Genomic DNA, 23,390 nt, shown 5'->3' on the forward strand with positions numbered 1-23,390 from the left:
ATAATAATAATAATAATAATAATAATAATAATAATAATAATAATAATAATAATAATAATAGTTTTATCTGTAGTTTTTTTTCTCTTTTTGCAACGAGCCAATACGCGACGTAGTTTTACTTAAAAAGTTATGTAATAAGTAGATGACTCAGATGGTCTATTGCTATTTATGTGACGAATAGCATTGCATGATATATGAAGTCTAAAAGTCTCAGTAACATAGAAAATATAATTTTCACAACATATGTAAACTATTCTGCATTGTAAAATCTAAAAGCTGAATTTAAGGTGTTCCGATTGTACACAGATTCGTCCTAGTGCAGATGTGCCACATGTATCATTTATAATTTCACAGATACATAACATAAACACTACAAAAACAAAAAAATAAGGATGGAATAACTTTTCAAGGTAATATTTATATACACCTAGTATATAGATATGAAATTTAGATTTTTTTTTTAAACAGCGAATGTTATGTAGACTTGGCACCAGTGTATGTTTTATCATATGACGACTTGACGGGCCTCACTCCAGGGTTGCCAGATATGGGTATTTATCCCTAGATTGGGGGACTTATCCCTACAATTGGGAATTTATCCTTAGATTTGGGATTTTGGATGACTGGTGACGATACTCTGTACACATATCTATGACGAAGAAATAGAGATGAGTAAACCTTTATATTGTTGCAATTAGTTTATTTACAATTACATGAAGCATAGTGAGTAATTTCTGTATTAGAAGAAAATATATTTTTGGAAATGGGGATTTTTGGGTGGTTTTGGGGATTTTTTATCACGAGTTTTAGGGATTTTTACACTAACCCATCTGGCAACACTGCCTCACTCCTCAGCGAATTGCGAGTTGTTATTGTGACAGAAGTAAATAAGTTGTCTTCTGCCAGAGGTGTAAAGCTTGTGATATATAACCTATGATGCCGATGTGACAAAGCAATGGGTGTCTTGTCTTGGAAGTGGCGAGAGCTCTTGTGTATTTTGTCGTTCGTTGTTGTAGTCCATTCAGAGGGTAAGTAGATTGACAAATCCTAAATTCTGTTCGAAAGTCTGTCCTTCAAATTTTCAGTAGCTACTCCATGATTTTGCGTAGCATGTAGTCGTAATGCTAATGGCACCTAGAGGCAAACCAACTCTTAATGAGTGTTCCTACCCTTCTATGTTAAAAGCTAACGGGAGTTTTCCTGCAGACAAAAATTTTTGGTGAAATTATAGTTACGGACGGGACAACATTTCGACTGGGACCCACTGGGTCATATACCCATATACCAGTCATTGAGTACCGGGGTGGGAGCTTTTGTAAATCAGCTGCCAGTTCCTCCCGTGTGGATTTAAAATGAACATCAACTATCCTAAACTTTCCCCTGTAACCTAACCTACAAGCGGTATCCTTACCTACTTACCTAACCCGGGGGGCGGCTAACACCCCCTGCGATCTCCCTCACACTGCCATATTCTAAGTTAGCCGTAATCAAACATACAGGTGTCCGCTATCATACATACACGTCGCCAGTGCTTCCCGCAAGATAAGCATTGGGAAATGTCTATTTATATCATATGTAATATTTCTTATTGGAATATGCTTTTTTAAACATTCATATGCTATCTCTCAAGCACTTAGGTTGCTCTGGCCGCTATAATTCTTACTTTGTATTGATAGCGAGGTTGCAAAGTTTTCCTCTGATACAGCCTAATACTGTACCAAGCAAACCCATGTCAATGCCTAAGCCAGAAGTCTGACTTACCACCTACCTAGTGGTGAGTCATCCATATATTATTATTATTATTATTGTTGTTATTATTATTGTTACTTGCTAAGCTACAAACCTAGTTGGAAAAGCTGGATGCTATAAGCCCAGGGGCTCCAACAGGGAAAATAGCCTAGTGAGGAAAGGAAACAAGGAAAAATACAAGATTTTAAGAACAGTAACAGCATTGAAATAAATATTTCCTACTTAAAGCATAAAAACTTAAAAAAAAAAACAAGAGGAAGAGAAAAATATGATAGAATAGTGTGCCATAGCGTACCCTCAAGAAGCAAGAGAACATAAGGTTTGTTAGTGAAGGAACAAATGATTGATTTGAAAATAATTTTTTTTTTCTATAACTAGTATAGTAAAAACCTGTAATTATTTATATATTGCCCCACCGTCACCTGTCCCCCAATAAGTCCTGGCTGCAATAAAAAAGTGGCATGGTTCATCGAACCGTGCGTAGATATAGGTGGCTGGGTACCCCCCAGCCACCCACTACCTACCCAGTATAGTAGTTAGGTACGGTTACTACCTCGTACTTTTAGTCTAATGGCTGGCTACTTTCCAGCTTCACCAAAAGTATATCCATATAAATAACTACAGGTTTTTATTAGTTAGGGAAAAATACAAATTGTTTCCAAATTTGTCATATTAATGTAACAGTATTTCCAGGAAAAGTTGCATGGGATTAAGTCCATTGTGTAAATAAGGATAATAGTGCGAGGTGAAGTTGTAAATATTTACTGTAAAAATGTTTCATCAACTGTGTAGACCAGGGCTTGATTTGGGACACTAAAATAAAATATCTATACTTGAAACATAATACTTAGAAGAAATCTGATTATTTTTTTTTTCTAGAATGGCAGACACACTTCTATCTAGTGTTAGTTCGGTAACAGGGGTCGCAAGGGATGTTAGCTTCCTGTCCATGGTAATGGTATGCCTACATAGATAAGGCTAGGTGGGTGTACCTTAAGTTTGGATATATTTCTTTGATTTAGTGAAATTGGATTGAACTTCTCTTTTTTTATGCCTGAGCCGACCTTTGTCTGCCCATCTCTAAACCTTTTGTCATTTCTATTGAAAATGAATACATGTTTGTGCACTTTTAGAGAAACAGGTTCCCCTTGGAGAACGAGATCATAGTGGGTAGTCTGGGTTAGTTCCTACATAAAGTACAAACCTTACTTTCTTTAGTAGGAGAAGTAATCGGCACTTGCTGGCATACGGCTATAAATACTTTATAACAGTAGGTTAGCCAGGGCACCAGCCACCCGTTGAGATACTACCGCTAGAGAGTTAATACATCTTTTGACTGGCCAGACAGTACTACATTGGATCCTTCTCTCTGGTTATGGTTCATTTTATCTTTGCCTACACATAAACCGAAAAGTCTGGCCTATTCTTTACATGTTCTCCTCTGTCCTTATACACCTGACAACACTAAGATTCCCAAGCAATTCTTCTTCACCCAAAGAGTCACTGCACTGTAATTGTTCAGTGGCCACTTTTCTCTTGGTAAGGGTAGAAGAGACTCTTTAGCTATGGTAAGGAGCTCTTCTAGGAGAAGGACACTCCAAAATCAAACCATTGTTCTCTAGTCTTGGGTAGTGCCATAGCCTCTGTACCATGGCCTTCTACTGTCTTGGGTTAGAGTTCTTTTGCTTTAGGGTACACTCGGGGACACTATTATATCTAATTTCTCTTCCTCTTGTTTTGTTAAAGTTTATATAGGAGATATTTATTTTAATGTTGTTACTGTTCTTAAGATATTTTATTTTCCCTTTTTTCCTTTCCTCACTGGGCTATTTTCCCTGTTGGAGCCTCTGAGCTTATAGAGGTCTGCTTTTCCAACTAGGGTTGTAGCTTAGCAAATAATAAAAACAAGGTGTCAGCAACATTATGGTTGTTACTAGTGGAAGGGGTTGGGTATTAAATCACAGAAAATAGAAAATAAAGGTATGTTGTGTAACCTAAAGAATCAACTAGATCAGTCACTTGGGTGGCAAATGGCTGAATCATATAGCCCAAATTCATAATTCCAAACTTAACTAAGGTGCTGGGTTCTTCATACTTAACGGGGTCTTGGCTTCTCTGCAACCTTCCTCCTTGTTTCCTGACCAGTATCACTTTGAAAACCTTTTATAAACCACCTATGTACTTAGGATAGACATAATACACTTATTTTATTCTGAATAAGAAATTGCATATAGTGATTTGCCTTCTTGTGGTACTGTACTTTGCATTAGGAATCGCAAAATATCTGCATCAATCACTGTAATATGACACTGGTATGTATTGAAAATCTTTGACGTCATTACTTGAAGGTAATTGCCACAAAATACTAATACAGTAATGTGTCTTGGAGTCATTAGATTTAGATTAAGTCAACAGACCACACACAGAATGTCCACACAGATCAAGCATTCACTGCCAACTGGAGCCAGTTTTTTAGAATTATGCATGCAATATAAAATTGTAATTGACTGGATAAAGTTAAGATGGAGGGGCAGTTGGGTTTCAGCATTATCCTTGTTCCAAGAAGATTTTATTAAAATACAAAATACTACTGTAATTTTTATATCTGGAGTGCATTGCTAAAGAATTAAAACCAATTGGAAGCTCCATTCTGTGATCCCTTTCAAATCTCATGGAAATGTAATAAAAATTCCTGTAACTATACATTTGCAAATAATTTTGTAATCATTAATTTTAGATAGATTGTACTGCATTTTTCCTGTAACTTAGATTAAGAAGACAATAACAAAGAATAGAAAGTCCATACCCCTTCTGGTTTAAACTGGAATACCTTTTTGTTCATACTCGAATACAAACCACTGTTCTTAATTATTGTTGGATAGATAACAGTGAAGCTGGAACACAGCAGTTAAGATTATAACTAGAAGGAACTCGTAGGTTGCTGAGGTAATGATGGCAAGGGTCTGTTGTTAGACCACCTTTACCTCATGGTACCTTAGGAATATTGCCTACAAGTCCCGGGGCATCTACTTTGTAGGACCTATTGGGTCATTTACACATGAAGCTTCCCAAACTTCTTTGAGCATTTTAAGCATCTTATCTAAGGTACAAGGATGGCATAAGTCGGAGAATGAAAGCTTGAATGACTGGCATTTCTTTTCCTACTTCCCTCCTCTGTTCAAGGCAGCAATGAGGTCAAAGTACAGGTTTGAACAGACAAATACAAGTAAGCTACACTTCAGACGATGCATTATTTTGAACATTGCCTCTAAAAGAAGGAAATTTACATCCTAACTTTCTCTTAAATGAAGGCCTAATGGATACGTCCCTGCCTGGTGATTGCCAGATAGGGTTCGAATCCCACTCAAACTTGTTAGTGTCTTTAGTGTCTGCAACCTGACCATCCTTGCGAGCTGAGGGTGGGAAATTTAGGGGAGCCCAAAGGTCTACCTGCCGAGTCATCAGCAGCCATTGCCTTGCCCTCCTTGGACCTGACTTGGTTGGAGAGGGGTCTTGGGTGCTGATCATATGTTTATATGGTCAGTCTCTAGGGCCTTGTCCAGTTTGCTAGGACAATGTCAATGTCCCTTGCTTCTGCCATTCATGAGTAGCCTTTAGACCTTTATTGTATATTTATGAGTGGAGATGAACAACTGCCCGCTGGTTTGGAGAGACTATATTTCCCACTAATAGGCATGGCTAAATTAGAGCGGACATCTGTATTCTTGTAGTTATCTACAAAAAAGTAATTTTAATTTTTCCTAAATATATTGTATAAACTTACTGGTCTTGTCAAAATACCACCACAATTATTTTTTTGGACATATTTGCTGTATTGTCCCTATTTCTTCTATGGTGGTTATAGATTAAAGCACCTTAGTGTTTATTCACCAAGTTTTTTTTAGGAAAAGCCTAGATTTATTCCCTTTACTGCATTTTGACCTATTACTGGGGTAAAAATTGTTACTGTTTACTGCATAGGATATATTGTGATTAGTAATTGTATGGTATTTATCTCTACGGAGATAGTTGTCGAGTGACTGCATTGTCTCTAGATAATGATTCAGTGTAACAAGATTACCAACGATAATTATATGCATCTTGATACAGTATCAAGAAGATAAGAATTATGTCTGACTGTCTTTGATCTTCCTATGGATATATGGTTGTTAAAAAAAAGCACTATAATGTTATATGAGGTAAATTTGATACACCACTAATACAAAAGGAAAGACAGTAAAATTTAACTACATGTTCTTTGATTAGTTTAAGAGTTTTGAAATATGTGGTTTGTTTATAATTTCAAGTACAGTATATAAGACTAGTACATTTTGCTGGTATTTTTATGCAACTGTGACTTGATATTTGATTTTAAGGTGCAGATATTTAATCTTCTCTTTAGTTGTTTTACCATGTAAATTTAATTATCTATATGCTATGCAGTAATATTTGTTTTTAAGGAAACTGATGTATTACTACTAAATGCGCGCTATTAATTTTGCATATATGGTTTTTGCATATACGGTAATTAAGTGTAATGTGATGAGTGAAATGCTTGATAAAATATTGATAATTCTACTGTGTATAGAGTTTTGACAGCCTGTCCTTCTGTCATGATCTGTTTTTTAGATGATGCACAGCAGTACTGTATGTTCCTATGCATTTGTCCTTTAAAATTGGGACCGTTCTTCACTGGAGCCGGAACAGCCATTAAAGTCATTAATAAGGTAGTTAAAGACCGCTGGTGAGGGTGGGCAAGTAGCCCCACCCACACTCCTGTCAAAGACTCTACTTTTATGTTTGGCTGCAACAAGTACGGTCATGCTGTTGCATCCTATCCAAGGCTGTTTTAGTCTTTCGTGTATGATTTTAGTTGATTGGTTGATGCTGGCTTAGTGTTCATGGAATGAAGCAGGAATGTGTGTGTAGGTTGGATTGCATCAATTTATGGTTAAACCAGCAATAGATCTGCCCACTCTGCAGTTTAAGGATACTGTATGAGTGTTTGAAATTACAGTATCTTCTGTGGATCGCGGCCCGCCGTTAAGGCGGGCGATTTCTTTGAGGCTAAGTCTTCTCCAGCATCCCTTTTGGTGTAACATACATGACATTGCTGGAGAGAGACTTTTAATGGTGCATTCCTCATTAAGTTTGCCTTTCACTGAAGCTTTTTGGTATAAGTTCCTGACTTGGTTCTAGGGAGTATGTACCAGGAGCAGGGAGAACTCTGGTTTACATCAGGTACGTTTTTCATGGGTAGAATGTAAGGTGATTGCTACACTCCAACATGTGCTGGAAGCTCTTCTTTGCACACCACTGATATGGATAGTTTGACTACTTTGGTAGCCAGGCTAGCGGGAGATGCATTTAACTGTGTACTCATTCCAATGGCCAGGTGTTGGAGTATCTTTGGCACTCTCCTTCACCTTTTTTCCTGGATGGGGGAGTACTGTACTACTTTCATTTTTTAGGCACCTCTTGAGGCTATTGTTGCAAGCTTGTGTGGAGGATGCAGCCACTGTTGGTGGAGGAGGGGTCATGGCATTATGGTCAAAGCACAGGGTCAAAGTTTAACAAAGGACAGGGCCGAAGTTTACTCTCCATCACAATCAAGAGGGAAGGTTACTTGGTACCTCTTCTGTCTCTAGTTTGATTGGTGCCTCAGATATTTTCTCCTTGGTGACTAGCCTGGGTTTTCCTTGGACCCAGATTATGTTAAAGGTTCTGTCTTAGGGATAGAATGCTCAAAGCTATTTAAAAAAAATTCACATACAGTATATTTCTCAAAGTTGTCACTGGTCATATGTTTGGATTTATTGAAACAAAAGGTGTTAGGTTGGTGGGAAATTTATAATAGAACTTTTCAGAAATGTTTTGAATAATGTTAATTTATAGATATTATGGATACATCTTATTTCACAAGGAATTGTGAACCTTCCAGTGCTCTAGGTAATTTGCTACCAAAATTATTGCTTAATGGGCCAAAAGTGGTTTCAGTTGGTTGACTTTACCTGCAAGTTATCTTAGGTTTTCAGGAAATTTTGTTTTGATAATGATCTACTTTCAGATCTCAGGAAAGTACTGTAGATTGTGAAATTCTAGTTTGAAATTGAGGGAAACTTATTTTTAATGATATTTTTACATTCTGTATTTTTTTTCAGAATCAAATCTGTTGTTGACTAGCACTGGTCCAGCTTCTTTGGATATTCCTATATGGTTTACTGCTGAATTGACTGATTATGAAGAAGGCGAGCAGTTAGAGTGGCAATGGTCCGATGATGTTGCACATGCGGAGACGGTAAGTAGTGTAATGTTTCTAGAGTAACTTTTTACTATTCAGTGTTCAAGTTAATACTGTACAGCATATAGATATTTGACTGAACTTTGATAGTTCGTAATTGCATTGATAATGAAGCTGTAAGGTGCTTCTTTTGATAGAACCTATTTATTGCTTTTTTTTTTATATAAGTATCTTTTCCCAACGATCTTCCGCGCACGGGCGCCAAGAAGTCTTCAGCGCGCGTGCGCCAATGCACTTGCCCTTGCGCAACCAGTCATGCTTTGGCGCATTCTAGGGAGACTGCACAAAACTACACAGTGCCTTACTGCGCGCCAGCGCTCTCTTGTGCTCTCATATCCAGCATCCTCCTTACGCCGCTGTTAGTCCTTGGACTTAGGTCCTGGACTCTTCCGTGGATCTTTTACAGTCTCCATCATGGATGTTTACCCTTCCAAAGGGCTCATACCAGTTTCTGGTCGTCCTGCCAGCTGACCTGCCGACCTACCAGCGCTGCCTTTTGCTACAGTTAGTCCTTGGACTTCGGTCCTGGACTCTTCTGAGGATCACCAGCTCCCTCCTGCAAGCATTATTATGCGCACCAACAGTCTTGCGCGTGCGCACCAACGGTCTTCCACACGCTCGCGCGCGCAAACGGTCTTCCGCGCACAGGCGCCAAGCAGTCTTCCGCACACGTGTGTCAGCAGTCTTCAGCGCTTTAGTGGCAACAGGATCGCCTGCCAGTCTCTGTGCCCCATCTCTTGGCGTCCGGTTTGAGATGAGTGGCATTTGATAGCACCTGTGCAGTTGCTGCTGTCATGGTTTTGATTAAGCAATCCTCTCTTGGACTCCTTCTATAAACCAGACTGTCCAATCACAAACTCACCCTTGGTTTACCTGTCTTGGTTTGTCAGCTAAATAGGATAAGTTTCTCGAGTTCATTTGTTTTCCAGATTTGTTCCTACACTAAATACAAACCCTCATTCTTTACTATAGGAGATATTCTTGCGCGAGCTGGAAAATATGGCAGAAAACCTTAACAAGGTCCTTAATGTCCTGTTGGGGATGGGGGACTGCTGGCTGGTAGCTACTGAGTACCTTCAATCGAATTCTAGCCGTCGCAGTGGTCTCACCGCTGCTCCCGCTTTTGTTTGATTGGCAGACTAGCCTTTCTTTAATTGTGGTTTGTTCCAACACAAATACTTACCTCGAACTACTTTCTTAGGAGTTACCTGTAATCTCCTCTCTACCGACCAGAGTTTTGTGTAGTATACCCTACGCTCGTTTTCTATGGAGGGCTAACCCGGGAGTAAGAGAACGTGCCCCGAGGGTAGTCCTGAGCTAGGTCGGCGTCAGCTTGGGTCCCGTTAGCCAGTAAGTTCTCTGGTCGCGACGTGATACCATCACGCCGCTCTCGTCTCTTACGACCCTTTGTGTATGACTCGTGTGTCCCGCGTGGTTACCGCGTGGTATCTCTGTGCTTATCCCTTGTGTTCTTGCGTGTTCACTGCCCTTCCTTGTGCTTCCCAAGTGTATTCCTTGTTGATTCCCTTCGTTCCTGTGCCTTGTGGTTGTGTGCGATGGAGCAGATCCGCCGTTGTCCTGGGCCTAGAGCCGGAAAGTCGTGTGGAGCGTTCCTTTCCAAGCCCGAAGTAGACCCTCACTCCCTTTGCTCTTCCTGTAGGGGCAGAATGTGCTCGCCATCGGTTACATGCATTGAGTGTGTTAGCTGGAGTGAGATTCATTGGGTGCGTTATGGCACTAAGAAGAAGAAGTCGTCGAAACGTTCGCCCAGGAAATCTAGCATCTCTTCGCCGTTACCGTCACCCAGTGGACGGTCCGACGGGGCTTCTGTCTCACCTTCCCCTACCCAGAGTAGGGGACGAGGTAAGTCCGTTGCGGGGAAAGAGCCGAGGCCCCTTCCCCAGGAGTCTAATGTGTGTGAAGTGGGGGTTGCTGGGTCTTCTCAGGCTAGTGGGGAGCCTGGTAGTGCTGTGTCTGGGGGTTCTGGAGACTCTGCCCTTGTGCTTGGGTGGCACGTTTCCTCCGACGACCCCTTGTGGTGTAGTAATGTTTCTTCGCCCGCTTCGTGGGCCTGTGTTTCAGGTTCTTCAGCGGCTGGTGACGCCCAGGGTAAGTTGGACGCCACGGTAAGTGAGCCCTTTGGGTGGAGGCTCCCTAAAACGCCAGGTAGGTCCCCAATGCGGATGGAAGAGGGCCTGGGTACCTGGTTCCCTATTGTAGTGCGCCAAACCTCTTTTCCAGCTCCTCTGACGGCGGTTCCAAAGTCGTTCCTACAACCTTCGACCTCTGGTACGCAGCAGGTCGCGAAGCCCTCCGTAGCCCCCGCTCCTGCCCGTCGTTCGGGTGGTACAGTTTTGTCGGGCTCTTCAGATGGTGGGGCTTCGTTCTCTTCAGAAGAGGAAACGAGGAGGAGACATCGGCGACGGAGGGAGCAGTCCAGGAGCAGGCGTTCCCGCTCAAGATCCCGTTCGAGGTTCAGTAGAAAACGGTCCCGGTCTCCACGGAGGAAGTGCAGAAGGAGTAGGTCCCCGATGGTGATTGGGTCTTCGTTCCCCGTAAGACTGAGTTGCAGCGTTCCCCGGACCGGCAGTCCAGGGATTTCTCGCTGCGAAGGCCATCCTCCAGACGCAGATATGACCCTCGCAGGGAGAAATGCGAGAAGGCCGCTTCAGGCAGGCGTAAGGCCGCGAAGCTTCCGGTTCACCCCGCCCAGCGGGGGAACCGTGCTTCCGTACGGGCCGCCTGGCCGAATCAGCACAGCTGGTTCGGCCCTCGGACTTAAAGGAACGGTTCCCTCCGTCGGGTCAGCCCACGGGATCCGCGTCCTCGTCCCCCAGAGAGAATACACGAACGGTAGTCCTCGCCGGCACGGCGATGCCAGTTCTGACCCCCGAACCTGGTGCGGAGGTTCCCGTCGGGGAAGACCGGTACCACCGCAGGGGAGTGCCTGTTGTTCCAGAACCGAAGCACCCGGTGGGAGTGCTCGGTGACCCGGCTCCTCGGGATCAGGCGGAAGGTACTGCTGACGGTAGAGAAGGTTCCCCGACTGAGGACTCGGCGTATCGGAAGGTTTTAGGCCTGATTCGAAGGCATCATCGGATTGAGGAACCGGTCCCAACCGACGAGGACTACTGGAGGTCCAGCCTGACCCGCTTGATGCAGTCACCCGTCCAACAGAAGACCTCCCTGGCCCTGCCTGTGGCCCGAGATCTCGTCCTGGGACGGGCTCATGTTGATAGAGTTGTGGCAGGCAATGCCGAAGCTCCCAAAACGCAGAGCTCCTCGAAGTTGCTCCAAGGACTCAAGACACAGAGTAGTTTCTATGTGCCAGAGGGACAACAACCGGGAGCCTGCAAAGTGGAGCCTGCCCTCGACGTTCTCGGACAGGGTGCCCTGGAGGACAGAGCCTCTTCAGCCCCGATTTGCTTTTCGCAGTCGGAGGCTGCGATGATGGAGGAGATGTCGAAAGACTTGGTGCACGTCTCCTCTTGGTTGGACTGGTGGGCTTCCACGCTGGTAGGTGTTCAAGCCACATATGACTTAACGGACCCGGAGCAACAAAACCTCCTGAGGGAGCTTATCATCTTCGGGGGCAAGACCCTGAAGTTCCTTACGTATCAGTCCCTCGCCCTTTCAGCGAATTGGGTTCTTCGCAAAAGGGACACTATTCTGGCGAAGCTTTCCCGGAAGGTCCCAGACAGGGAGGCGCCATGGAGGAGGTCCTGCGCCCAGGACCAGGTTTCTACAGCCGACTTTTCCTGGTAGAAAAGACGACGGGGGGGGTGGAGACCGGTGATAGACCTGTCAGCTCTCAACAAGTTTGTGCGAAAGACAGATTTCAAAATGGACACTCCGAAGTCGGTCTTGCTGTCCTTGAGGGAGAAAGACTACATGATGACCATAGACCTCAAGGACGCATACTTCCAAATCCCGGTCCACCCCTCAAGCCGGAAGTTTCTCCGGGTGAAATGGGGTACCCAGATCCTGCAATTCAAGACCCTCTGCTTCGGGTTGTCGACAGCTCCCCAGGTATTCACGAGAGTCTTCACGACAGTCTCGGTGTGGGCTCACGAGCGAGGTATTCGCCTCATCCGGTACCTGGACGACTGGTTGCTTCTTTCCTCCTCAGAGGACGTTTTGAAGGAGCAGGGTATAAAACTTCTCCAGTTTTGCAAGGGTCTGGGTATCATGATCAACCCAGAAAAATCGAACCTATCTCCCTCCATCAGAATGACCTATTTGGGGATGACACTGGATTCCCGACTAGTGAAGGCTTTTCCGTCAGAGGAGCGGGTAAGCAATCTAATAAAGATCCTTCTCCCTTTCCTTTCGGGTCAACCCAGGAGGGCGAAGGACTGGCAAAGGCTAATAGGTCATCTGGTGTCATTGGAGAAACTTGTTCCCCAGGGGAGACTCAGGCTCAGGGCTGTCCAATGGAACCTGAAGAACTTCTGGAACCAACTGGACTCGCCCCAGAAATTGATTCCAGTCCTGCCAAACACAATACCCTCCCTGGAATGGTGGCATTGCCGGTCGAACACGCTCAGGGGGATGCCCTTCGCGACCGAGCCTCCCGAGATGCTCCTATTCACAGACGCCTCCAACCAGGGATGGGGAGCCCATCTCCTCAACGAGACGGCGAGAGGAACCTGGATGGACGGGGAGAAAGGACTACACATCAATGTCCTAGAGTTGAAGGCAGTCCAAAAAGCTTGCCTGCACTTCATCGATCTACTAAGGGGAAACACTGTGGCGTTGATGTGCGACAACCCCACAGTAGTAGCGTACATAAAGAAGCAAGGAGGCCTAAAATCAAGGGAGTTTTGCGATCTCGCCCTAGAGATCCTTGATTGGGCGGAGGCGAACCAGATAGTGTTATTGGCAAGGTTCATCCCCGGGAAGAAGAACGTCCTAGCCGACTGTCTCAGCAGGATGGGTCAGATAGTAGGAACAGAGTGGTCCCTCCTCCCAGAAGTAGCCAGGCTCATCATTCAACGGTGTGGGTTCCCCGGTGATGGACCTCTTTGCAACCAAGCTGAACGCACAACTCCCCGTGTATTGTTCTCCTGTCCCAGACCCAAAGGCAGCCTTGGAGGATGCCTTTCAGCACAAGTGGGACAATCTAGACGTGTACGCTTTTCCCCTCTTCACGTTGATCAGGCAAGTGCTCAACAGAGTAAGGGCTGCCCGGAACTTAAGGATGACTTAGGTAGCGCCCTGGTGGCCGGAGAGAGAGTGGTTTGCAGACCTAAAAGACCTGGCAAGCCATCCTCCGTGGCCACTCCCCGACAGGCCAGATCTTCTACAACAGCCTCACTTTCTCAGGTTCCACGACAACCCACAGTCTCTACGCCTTCACTCCTGGAGACTATCGAGCGCCTCCTGAGGAAGGAAGGATATTCGTCAGGAACGGCTAAGAAGATGTCGCGATACCTGAGAAGGTCGTCGGCAGCGGTCTACCAAGCGAAATGGGCTTCTTTCACGAAGTGGTGCGCTTCGAAGAGCATCAAACCCCTCAAAGCCTCAGTCCCAGATATCGCAGACTTTCTAGTATATCTCAGAGACGAGATAGGGATGTCAATCCCAGCTATAAAAGGAGTACGAGCAGCCTTGGGTCAAGTCTTCCTTCTGAAGGGCATCGACCTGGGCTCCTCTAGACACATCTCTATGCTTATCAGGAGTTTTGAACAGTCCTGCTCCCCTCAAACTGTTAGGGTGCCTCAGTGGGACTGGGCTAGGGTTCTGAAGATGTTAAGTAGCCCCCCGTTCAAACCAATGAAGGATATTGTAGACAGGGATCTCACCCTCAAGACGGTCTTTTTGTTGGCCTTGGCCTCTGCGAAAAGGGTAGGTGAGATCCATGGGCTGTCTTATGACGTCTCTCATTCGAAGGGGTGGAGAGAGATCTCCCTCAAGTTCGTTCCTTCGTTCGTGGTGAAAACCCAGAACCCAGCAGTCTGGGATCCTAAATTTGAGGGGTTCTCTCTGCCAGCTATTCCTAGGACTGGGAATCCTGAGGATTTGAGGTTATGCCCTGTCCGTGCCATTAGGAAATACCTTGAGAGGACTGCACATCTCCGGCCGGGCATCAAGAGCCTTTTCGTCTCCACAGGTGTTACAAAGAAGCAGGTATCGAAGAATACCATATCCTTTCGGTTGAGACAAGTTATTGCCAAGGCCTACAAGGAGGAGGGTCTAGCCGTGCCAGGTACTCCTAGTCCCCATGACATCAGAGGACTGAGCACTTCCTTAGCCTTTGAGAAGAACATGGCAGTGGGCCAGATCCTTCGGGGGGGCACCTGGTCGAACCAGTCGACCTTTACTGCCCATTACCTCAAGGATTACTCAAGAAGGTCTTTAGACGGGTTCTCCATTGGGACAGTCATCTCCGCGCTCCAAGTGATCTAACGGTGAAGCCCCAGGCACAATCGTGGATAGCAAAACCAGGAGACACAGGTTCGTTCCTTTTCACCCTAATCCCCGTTTCCTATCCCTATCGGAGATAACCACACTTATGTAACCAATGAAGAACACGTCTCTGCAACCTTGTTACTGGATTCAACATCAAAAGATTTTTCAAAGGGTGAGTACTTAGACACTAACGTGAGCTCTTTGTGTAGTTTACCCTACCGTTTGTTTCCCAGTTTTTAAGAACCAAGTTCATATCTAGGATACTTGGCGTCCGCTTTGCTGGGTCTGAAGGTCAGGAAGCCACTCCCACCTCCTAAAGTGTAAGTCTCCTAAGAAAGTAGTTCGAGGTAAGTATTTGTGTTGGAACAAATCAAAAATTTTAAGTAATTTTTATTTTTCCTAACATACTTACCGAGAACTACTTTCGGGTAATGGCCCTCCCTACCTTCCCCGAGTGCCTTTCTGCCCTTGCAGGGACTTGTTGCAACATCCGAGGAACTTACTGGCTTACGGGACCCAAGCTGACGCCGACCTAGCTCAGGACTACCCTCGGGGCATGTTCTCTTACTCCCGGGTTAGCCCTCCATAGTTAACGAGCGTAGGGTATACTACACAAAACTCTGGTTGGTAGAGAGGAGATTACAGGTAACTCCTAAGAAAGTAGTTCTCAGTAAGTATGTTAGGAAAAATAAAAATTACTTAAGATTTTTGATTTTTTCATTAACTTTTTCTTGTACTCTTTAAATAGATGTGATGTCCTCTAATATGAGAAAGTGTCACGGGATTCCCCCGAAAACTTGTGGCACATTTATGTCACCACCGTAGGTAGACCCTCATTCCCTATGCCCTTCATGCAGAGGTCATAGGTGTGCTGAAGGCTCCCCCTGCCAAGTATGTAAGTAATGGTCGCCTACGCAGAGGGAGTTCATGAAAAGAAAGAAGAAATCAAAGAAGGATTCGTTACTTCCAGGTTCGCCGTTGAAAGGTAAGGAGTCTCGGGCCTCTTCTTCGACCTCTCAATCTCTTCCTTCGGACTCTTCCTTGCCTCCTTCCTCTGGGGGGAAGTCAAGGAAGAGCAGCACCATTGACTTAACACCCATTCCCCCGGGGCAGGTGAATCAAGTTGCCCCCCCCCCCCCCCCCCCCCCCAGCAGGATAGTTTCTTCAGTCATCGGAAATAGTTCTATTAGCGCTTCCATTCCAGATAACGTGCGAGCGGTATGGCCTGCCCTTGGACTTCCTGGTTCTCCTTCGGTGGAAGTGTGGAACCAGTTCCTCGCAGCACAGTTATACCTCAGGTCCCTTCTGTTTTGGAACCCTCGGGAGTTCTGGACCTCGCCGATATCCCGTCAGCTCAATCGGCGGCCGCTGAAGTGTCAGCGGAGGTAATAACGTCAGCCCCTGCGGAGCCTACTTCGCCCCTCGCTTGCAATACTACGAAACAACGTCGCAAGCGTGATCATCGCGATACCTCCTCCTCCTCCTCCTCCTCCTCCTCCTCCTCCTCCTCCTCCTCGTCTTCGTCCTCCTTAGAGGATAGTAGAGAGAGAGAGAGAGAGAAGGGGAAAAGGAGAGCAAGTCTCCTTCGCCAAGACGTTCTCGTCGGAGAGAGAGGCGATATAGGAAGAAACGTCATCGTTCTCGTTCTTCCTCGCTTCCTATTCTTCATGAAATGTCTCGCCGAGAAGCGATAAGTGCTCTCGTCATAAACATAAGAGGAATACTTCCTCGCACTGTTGCTCTGTTTCGCGATCGTCTTCCTCTCGCGGGGAATCATCTAGGCGCTATAAGAAGTAGAGCTCTACGAGACGTTTGCGCTCTTCTTCACGAGAGAGTTCTCTCAAGCGCAATAAGCGCTCCCGTTGGGGCGAGGTTAAATCTGATCGTGCCCAGAGCGCAACCAAGGAAAGAGAACACTCTGAGCGCAATTCCTCTCCTTCACATTTCTTGCTGAGGAGCTCGGTTCGCGCTTGGGAAGCGAGAGAGAACACTTCTCTCGCTGTCGCTTAGTATCATTAGAGAGAGAGCGCTCCCGTACGTCAAACTTCCGAGCGCGCAAATCTCCAGACATATCCGTGCGAGGTCATTCACCGCGCCCTCACGTTTCAGACAGAATAACACCTATTCCCGTACTCTCTAATGAATTACGAAATATGGGCTTTGCGAGAACTTCGTAAGAAGACGCAGGGGTTCAGCCCTTCTCCTCTTCGGCTGAGAACAGAGGAGAAAGGCCAGACCGCCGATCAACGCATTCTCTTTTTGAGACAGTACCGTTAATTCGGTCGCCTTCGCCTAAACCTTCAACTTCCGGGCAGGATCTTTCGCGCGCGGTGCCATCAACCAGCGCTCAGCCTTCCTCTGGATTGTCAGCAATGGAGTATGTTACCTCGCCGCTACCTTCAGACATTTGGGCTTCGACTGCTCTCCCTCACGAGGAATTAGCGCGACCTGAGGATTCCTCAGAGGAACAACCATCCTAAGATTTATAGTCCACCTATCTGAGGGCTCTAAGAACGATGTGTAATATCTCAGGTCTCGGAGATTTACACCTGTCGCCTCGTCATACCAACGCTCCAACTTTAGACAGGCTATGTTGTCCTCCACCAAACCCTAAGACCAGAATCGAACTTCCCTTGTCTCTACACAGCAGGCCGTCTGAGGAAGGTCTCGCAGGCGGTTTCGGGAGAAACGAGTTCCTTGAAGTCTCAAAGATCCCATAAACTGCTGCAATTTCCTTTTTCGAGGCAAAGGCGCTTTTACAAGGTCAGAGACGCTAACCCTTCGCCTCTGACACTAGATCCCCTCACAGCAAGGCTTACACCTGGCTGCTCTGCAGAGAGACTCTCTTCCCTTCCAGTCTCCTTTACTGCACCAGAAGCCTTGACAATGGAAGCAGCGTCAATGTCTCTTCTAGATGCACTTTCCTGGTTTGACACATGGTCTGGCACAGTGGGCTACCTTGCAAGTCACGAGGACCTTTCAAACCAAAATTTCATGCAGTCCCTGCAGGAAGTCCTGGCTGCTGGGGCCAAGACAATGGACTTTCTAACTGCTACGGCTGCAACGATGTGGGGCAACTGGATTCTCAAAAGGAGGGAATCGGTAGTCTCCAGACTGCATAGGAGCATCGGTAAATCTTAGAAATCAGATTTAAGGAACTCTGATCTTCTACAACCTCTCCTCTTCTCTAGACTAGCAGTCTCCTCTACCTTAGAGACTTGGAGGAAAGAGACGCAGGACACTGCAATGCAAAAGGCTGTTTCTTTTCGTTCAATGCTAGAGCAGCCAACTCCACAACGCAAGGCAACAATCGCAACTCCACTGCCAGCCAAGAATCTCAGCCGCCCCTCTTTTACACCCAAACCTATGGGCAGAGGAAAGTCGGCTCCTCCTAAGGCTAAAGGCAGAGGGAGGAACCCTAGACAGAAATAGGGTCTCGACTCCCCCCTCACAATGCGTAGGGGGGTGCCTGCAGGGGAGTTGGAGGAGGTGGAAAGCTATGGGGGCCATGCAATGGACCATAAGGGTGCTTCGTTGGGAATACCGTATTCCCTTCATAGACTCGCCTCCTCCTCTAATTCCCCCCCTGATCTCGTCCTCCCAGGTCCCTCGGGATCCCGGGAAACAGCAAGCTAGCTCGGGAGATACAGAGCATGCTTCTTAAAGACGCCATTCAAGAGGTCTCTGACTCTTCCCCGGAGTTTTTCAGTCGCCTCTTTCTGGTAGAGAAAGCCTCGGGAGGTTGGAGACCAGTGATAGATCTTTCGTCTCTGAACCAGTTCGTGAAGCAGACTCCATTCAAAGTGGAGACAGCGGCCTCCGTGACCCAAGCAGTACGTCCAGGAGACTTCATGGCATCTGTAGACTTGAGAGATGCTTATTTCCAAGTGCCAATCCATCGTACATCTCTGAAATTCTTACGCTTCCTGGCTCAGGGTCGAATCTTCGAGTTCAAAGTCTTGTGCTTCGGCCTCTCGACCGCCCCACAGGTCTTTACGAAGATCTTCAAACTTGTATCTTCATGGGCGCACAAGCAGGGAATTCGTCTGCTAAGATATCTGGACGATTGGCTACTCCTGGCCTCGTCCAAGGAGCTAGCTCTGGTTCATCTGAGAAGACTTCTGAATCTTTGCCAGAATCTGGGGATCCTTGTAAATGCAGAGAAGTCTTGCTTAACTCCGACCCAAGTCTTGAACTTCTGCGTATGTCCATCAATACCCAGGCAGGGAGAGTGTTTCCGTCGGAAGACAGGCTTCGGAGACTGGATCAGTCCATCGCCCATCTTTTGTCTCCACTACCACTTTCAGCCAAGTGGTGGCAGTGTCTTCTGGGCCATCTTGCCTCTCTGGAAAAACTGGTTCCAGGCGGGAGATCGAGAATGAGAAGTCTCCAATGGCATCTGAAGACCCATTGGTCTCAAAAGTCAGATTCCCCATTCTTGGCAGTGGAGGTTCCGAGTCTGGTGCTACAAGATCTTCATTGGTGGTCAACCAGAGAGAACACCCAAAAGGGCATTCCTCTCCAAAACCTGGGTCCGAAGTTAAAACTCTTTTCGGACGTGTCACTATGGGGATGGGGTTCCCACCTAGGCCCCAAATTAGCATCAGGAGTTTGGTCTCCGATAGAGAGTTCTCTCCATATAAACCACCTAGAATTATTAGCTGCCTGGAAAGGCCTAAAATTCTTTGTAGAAGATCTACGCGGACAAGAGGTGGTTCTGATGAGCGACAACTCCACAGCCGTCTCGTACATCAACAAGCAAGGGGGTACTCTGGCAAGAGACCTCTGTCTGTTAGCTGTCCAGATCTGCCTGTGGGCAGAAAGCCACAACATTTCTCTTTCAGCCAGGTTTATTCTGGGCCGGAGAAACATTGTGGCTGATCAGCTGAGCAGGCATCACCAAGTGGTGAGTGGAGAATGGTCTTTGGATCCTCGAGTAGCGAAGATAGTAATAGCTTTGTGGGGTTTACCCACAATAGATCTCTTCGCCACCTCTCTGAATGCGAAACTTCCCCGCTACGGGTCCCCAGTTCCAGACCATCAGGGAGCGATCCAGGACGTCTTCCAACACTCCTGGGACAACCTGGACGCTTATGCCGTCCCTCCCTTTTGCCTGCTCGGAATGGTGATCAACAAACTAACACTAATATCTCCGGCTTGGCCAAGCAGAGAGTGGTACGCAGATCTCCTTTCCCTGCTGGTTCAAGTGCCGAGGTTCCTGCCTCCAGAAACCCGTCTGTTGACGCAGCCACACGGTATCCCCCACGGGAGAATCCACTTCCTGAAACTTCACGCCTGGAGGCTGTCCTGTCTCTCCTCAGAAGCAGAGGCTTTTCAGAAAAGGGGGCTGAACACATGTCCAGGCACCTGCGCCAATCTTCCACAAACCTCTACCAAGCAAAATGGAGAGTGTTTGCAGCATGTTGTAGAGGGCGAGGCGTGTCTCCACTCGATCCGTCTCTTCCTTTAATGGCAGACTTCCTAGTTTACCTCAGGGGGGAGAAACTCCTTTCAGTCTCGGCAATTAAGGGCTATCGTTCAGCCTTAAGCCTCATCTGCAGACTGAGAGGAGTTGATCTTTCCACCTCAGAAGATGTCACCTTGTTCATTCGAGGTTTTGAGAGATCTTGCCCCCCATTGGAGATTAGACCACCACCTTGGGACGTGTCCCTGGTCTTACGCTCCTTAACCCTGGATAGGTACACTCCTCGGACACCCCTTTAAGGGTATAATCGGTCGCGCGCAACCCCGACGCAAAAGAAAATTCTTGAAAAATCTGTTTTTGCAGTAACTTCCTTTTTTTTTATTTGCCAAAAAAAAATTCAATGAATGCTTAGAACTACTGTAAAGATAAATACTACTCATCTGCAGAAAAAACTATTTATTATAAATATTTTAAAAAATTAAGTAAAAAAAAAAAGACCTTACATAAAAATTCATAAAAATTTTTTTTATACATATATACAAAAATCCTTTTAGGAATTGATTCTTGAATGTTCAGGTCACATCTTGATGTATTTTGGATGAAGTCGGACCCATGGAGGTGAAGATCTGAAATGAGAAAAAAAGGGTAACTTTTTTTGGCCAAAAAAATTTGTCCAAATTTCATGAATTTTTTGGGTACCCAAATGAAATAGGAAGTGGCTAATTTTTTTAGGGAATAAACATATGTTATCCTAAAATAGAAATATGTAAAAAAATCTAAATTATTTTGTAAATTGCATTTATATCAGGGGCCATATCTAAAGGTCATTTTTTGAGTACTTAGAAATTTCGTAAAAAAAATACATATATTTAATATATAATATGATATTTATGCAGGTAAAAATATACCAAAATATCACAAATTCTATAGGGAACAAGAATATATATAGATAGGGCAACATACGTTTCGGATATGTCCACAAAATGGCCGCCAACCACACTGACTCAGACTCCCTAATCTGCCACCTGAAATGTAGGAAGGGTATGTCAATTTCAAGGTGTTATTTACTTATCTAATTATTCTTGGATATGCATAAAAATTGTATGGTGGGTTGCTGGATGATTGTCGATTATTTTACGACTATAAAATTAGAATTCTGACCCAAAAAAAATTTTTGAAGGGAAATAAAATAAAAAAAAAATAAAAATTGTAAAACAATATAATATTTTAGCTAAAAAAATTTGATGATATTCAATCAAAAAAGAAGTAAACAATGATGCTCTCCTGCTCGCCATTTTGATAACTGCAAAGAATTAGAAAAAATTAGAAATACGCATTCGATGAAAAATGGATCCCCTACCAATATATCTAAGGCAAAAAACAATGTCATGCATGGTAGCCATATCATCTAGAAACACTTTCCAACACTATAAAAATATAAGTTTTGCGACACTATTTGCCAATTTCTTACGGTAACATGACTAAGCAAAATAATGCAAAACAAATAAAAAGGGGCACTCGATGAAAGATGGCAACGTGCTAATGGTGGGCATTTCAGAACAAAAAAATTTCAGCCACGTGCTAGGCAAACCATCAAGGCACATTTTCTGACAAATAAACATCTAAATGAATCATTACTCTGTGATAGTTCCTTAGTACGTATAATTTTGAAAGAAATGGGAAAAAACGAAAAAGTGGTAATCGCAGGAAAATCGAACACATACCTATATATACGCCATATCTGGCTAAAAAAAAAAGATAGGCATGGGTAGCCAGATCATCTAGAAACACTTTCCAACACTATAAAAATATAAGTTTTGCGACACTATTTGCCAATTTCTTACGGTAACATGACTAAGCAGAAAAATGCAAAACAAATAAAAAGGGGCACTCGCGGAAAAATGGCCAACATTCTAATATACGGCATCTCAGATAAAAAAAAATTCATGCACATGGTAGCCCAACCATCAAGGCACACTTTCCAACAAATAAACATGAAAAAAAATCAATACTATATGGCAATTCCTTATTACGTAGTAAATTTTTACAAATATTGAAAAAAAACAGAAATTGGCAACCGCAGGAAAATACCCCACATACCAATATCTACGGCGTATCTGACAAAAACAAAGTCACGCATGGGTAGCCAGATCATCTAAACACACTTTCCAACACTACAAAAGCAAAAGTTTTGCGACACTATTTGGCAATTTCTTACGGAAAAATGACTTGGCCAAAAAATGCAAAAAACTGAAAAAGGGGCACTCGCGGTAAAATGGTCCTCGTGGTGATGGACGGCATTTCAACTAAAAAAAAATCATGCACGTGGTAGCCAAACTATCCACCAAGACTTTCCACAACTGATAACCTATGCAAGTTGCACCATTCTACGACAATTTCATAATACGTAATAACTTTGATAATTATGCAACTTACCTTAGAAGGGTAAACTCGGTCGCGCTCGTCCCCAACGCGTCTCAGAAATCTGGGAAGGAGTACAGCTACAGCGATGCACGTCTGGACACTACTAGAGCGTGTAGGCGAGTGACCGACTGCAGGTCGATCACCCACAAATTCAGTCACGGGGGTGAGTCACGTGAGAAAAACATCTTTTGTTTTGACGCTCGGGGTCGCGGACGACCCACTGTACCGTTCCAGGGTTAAAGGGACCTCCATATGAGCCTTTAAATAGGGGCTCTGATTTCTTCCTTACCCTTAAGACCGTCTTCCTTGTAGCTCCGGCCTCGGCAAAAAGGGTTAGTGAACTTCACGATCTATCCTACGAAGTCACCCATACTAGAGGATGGGGGGAAGTCTCTCTCAACTCCGTGCCAAGCTTTGTGGCCAAAACCCAGAAGCCTTCATTTGCCGATGAGAGGTTTAGAGAATTTCAATTTTCCATCCTCAATAAGGCAACTCAGGATACTGGCCAATTGGTACTGTGCCCGGTCAGGGCGTTATGGAAATACCTGAAGCGCACCAGACCTTTCAGACCATGCCTCCGTCATCTCTTCCTCAGTACCAGCAAGATTAAGAAGAGAATCTCTCGCAACACCATCTCTTTCTGGCTCAAGAAAGTTAGTGCGAGAGCCATTCACGGAGACCCTGAGGCAGCTCAACCCAAAGCCCATCAAGTTATCAGATGTGACACATAGGTCTCTAAACACCTTTTCTATAGGACCTATTGTGGCAGGTCAGTAGGTGCTGTAACTACCTTTACGCTCTTTCAGGGGACAGTAGCCATTGATTGAGGATTCTGAGTTACACTAGGTTTTAGAGGAACATCCATCTATCTTCTGCCCTTTCTTCTTCCTCCCATCTGGGTATCCTAGTCTGTGACCAGTTTCGGCTGGACTCATCAATGGAAATAAGGTATGAAACTCATCTAACTCCTATCACAGGGTATAAGTTATACTCGTAGTTACGAGGGTTCCCCTTTTCAAGGTCAGGGGAACCCTTTGTATGAAAGGGTCCTGGTTTTGCTCCCGACCCTCTTCATGCTGA

General features: G+C 45.1%; 1 protein-coding gene across 2 annotated transcripts in view; it reads left to right on the forward strand.

Moving 5' to 3' along the window:
* The first annotated feature begins 836 nt into the window (after nt 1-836).
* The window catches only part of LOC137642757 (uncharacterized), an 84,217-nt gene continuing 61,663 nt past the window's right edge, over nt 837-23,390 (forward strand). For both annotated transcript variants that reach the window (XM_068375599.1, XM_068375600.1), the window contains exons 1-2: nt 837-1,028; nt 7,911-8,047. In XM_068375599.1, the coding sequence (XP_068231700.1) occupies nt 956-1,028; nt 7,911-8,047 (210 nt within the window). In that variant the 5' untranslated portion in view covers nt 837-955. The remainder of the gene's footprint in view (nt 1,029-7,910; nt 8,048-23,390) is intronic.

Source organism: Palaemon carinicauda, chromosome 6, assembly GCF_036898095.1.
Source record: "Palaemon carinicauda isolate YSFRI2023 chromosome 6, ASM3689809v2, whole genome shotgun sequence".
Classification (NCBI taxonomy): Eukaryota; Metazoa; Arthropoda; class Malacostraca; order Decapoda; family Palaemonidae; genus Palaemon; species Palaemon carinicauda.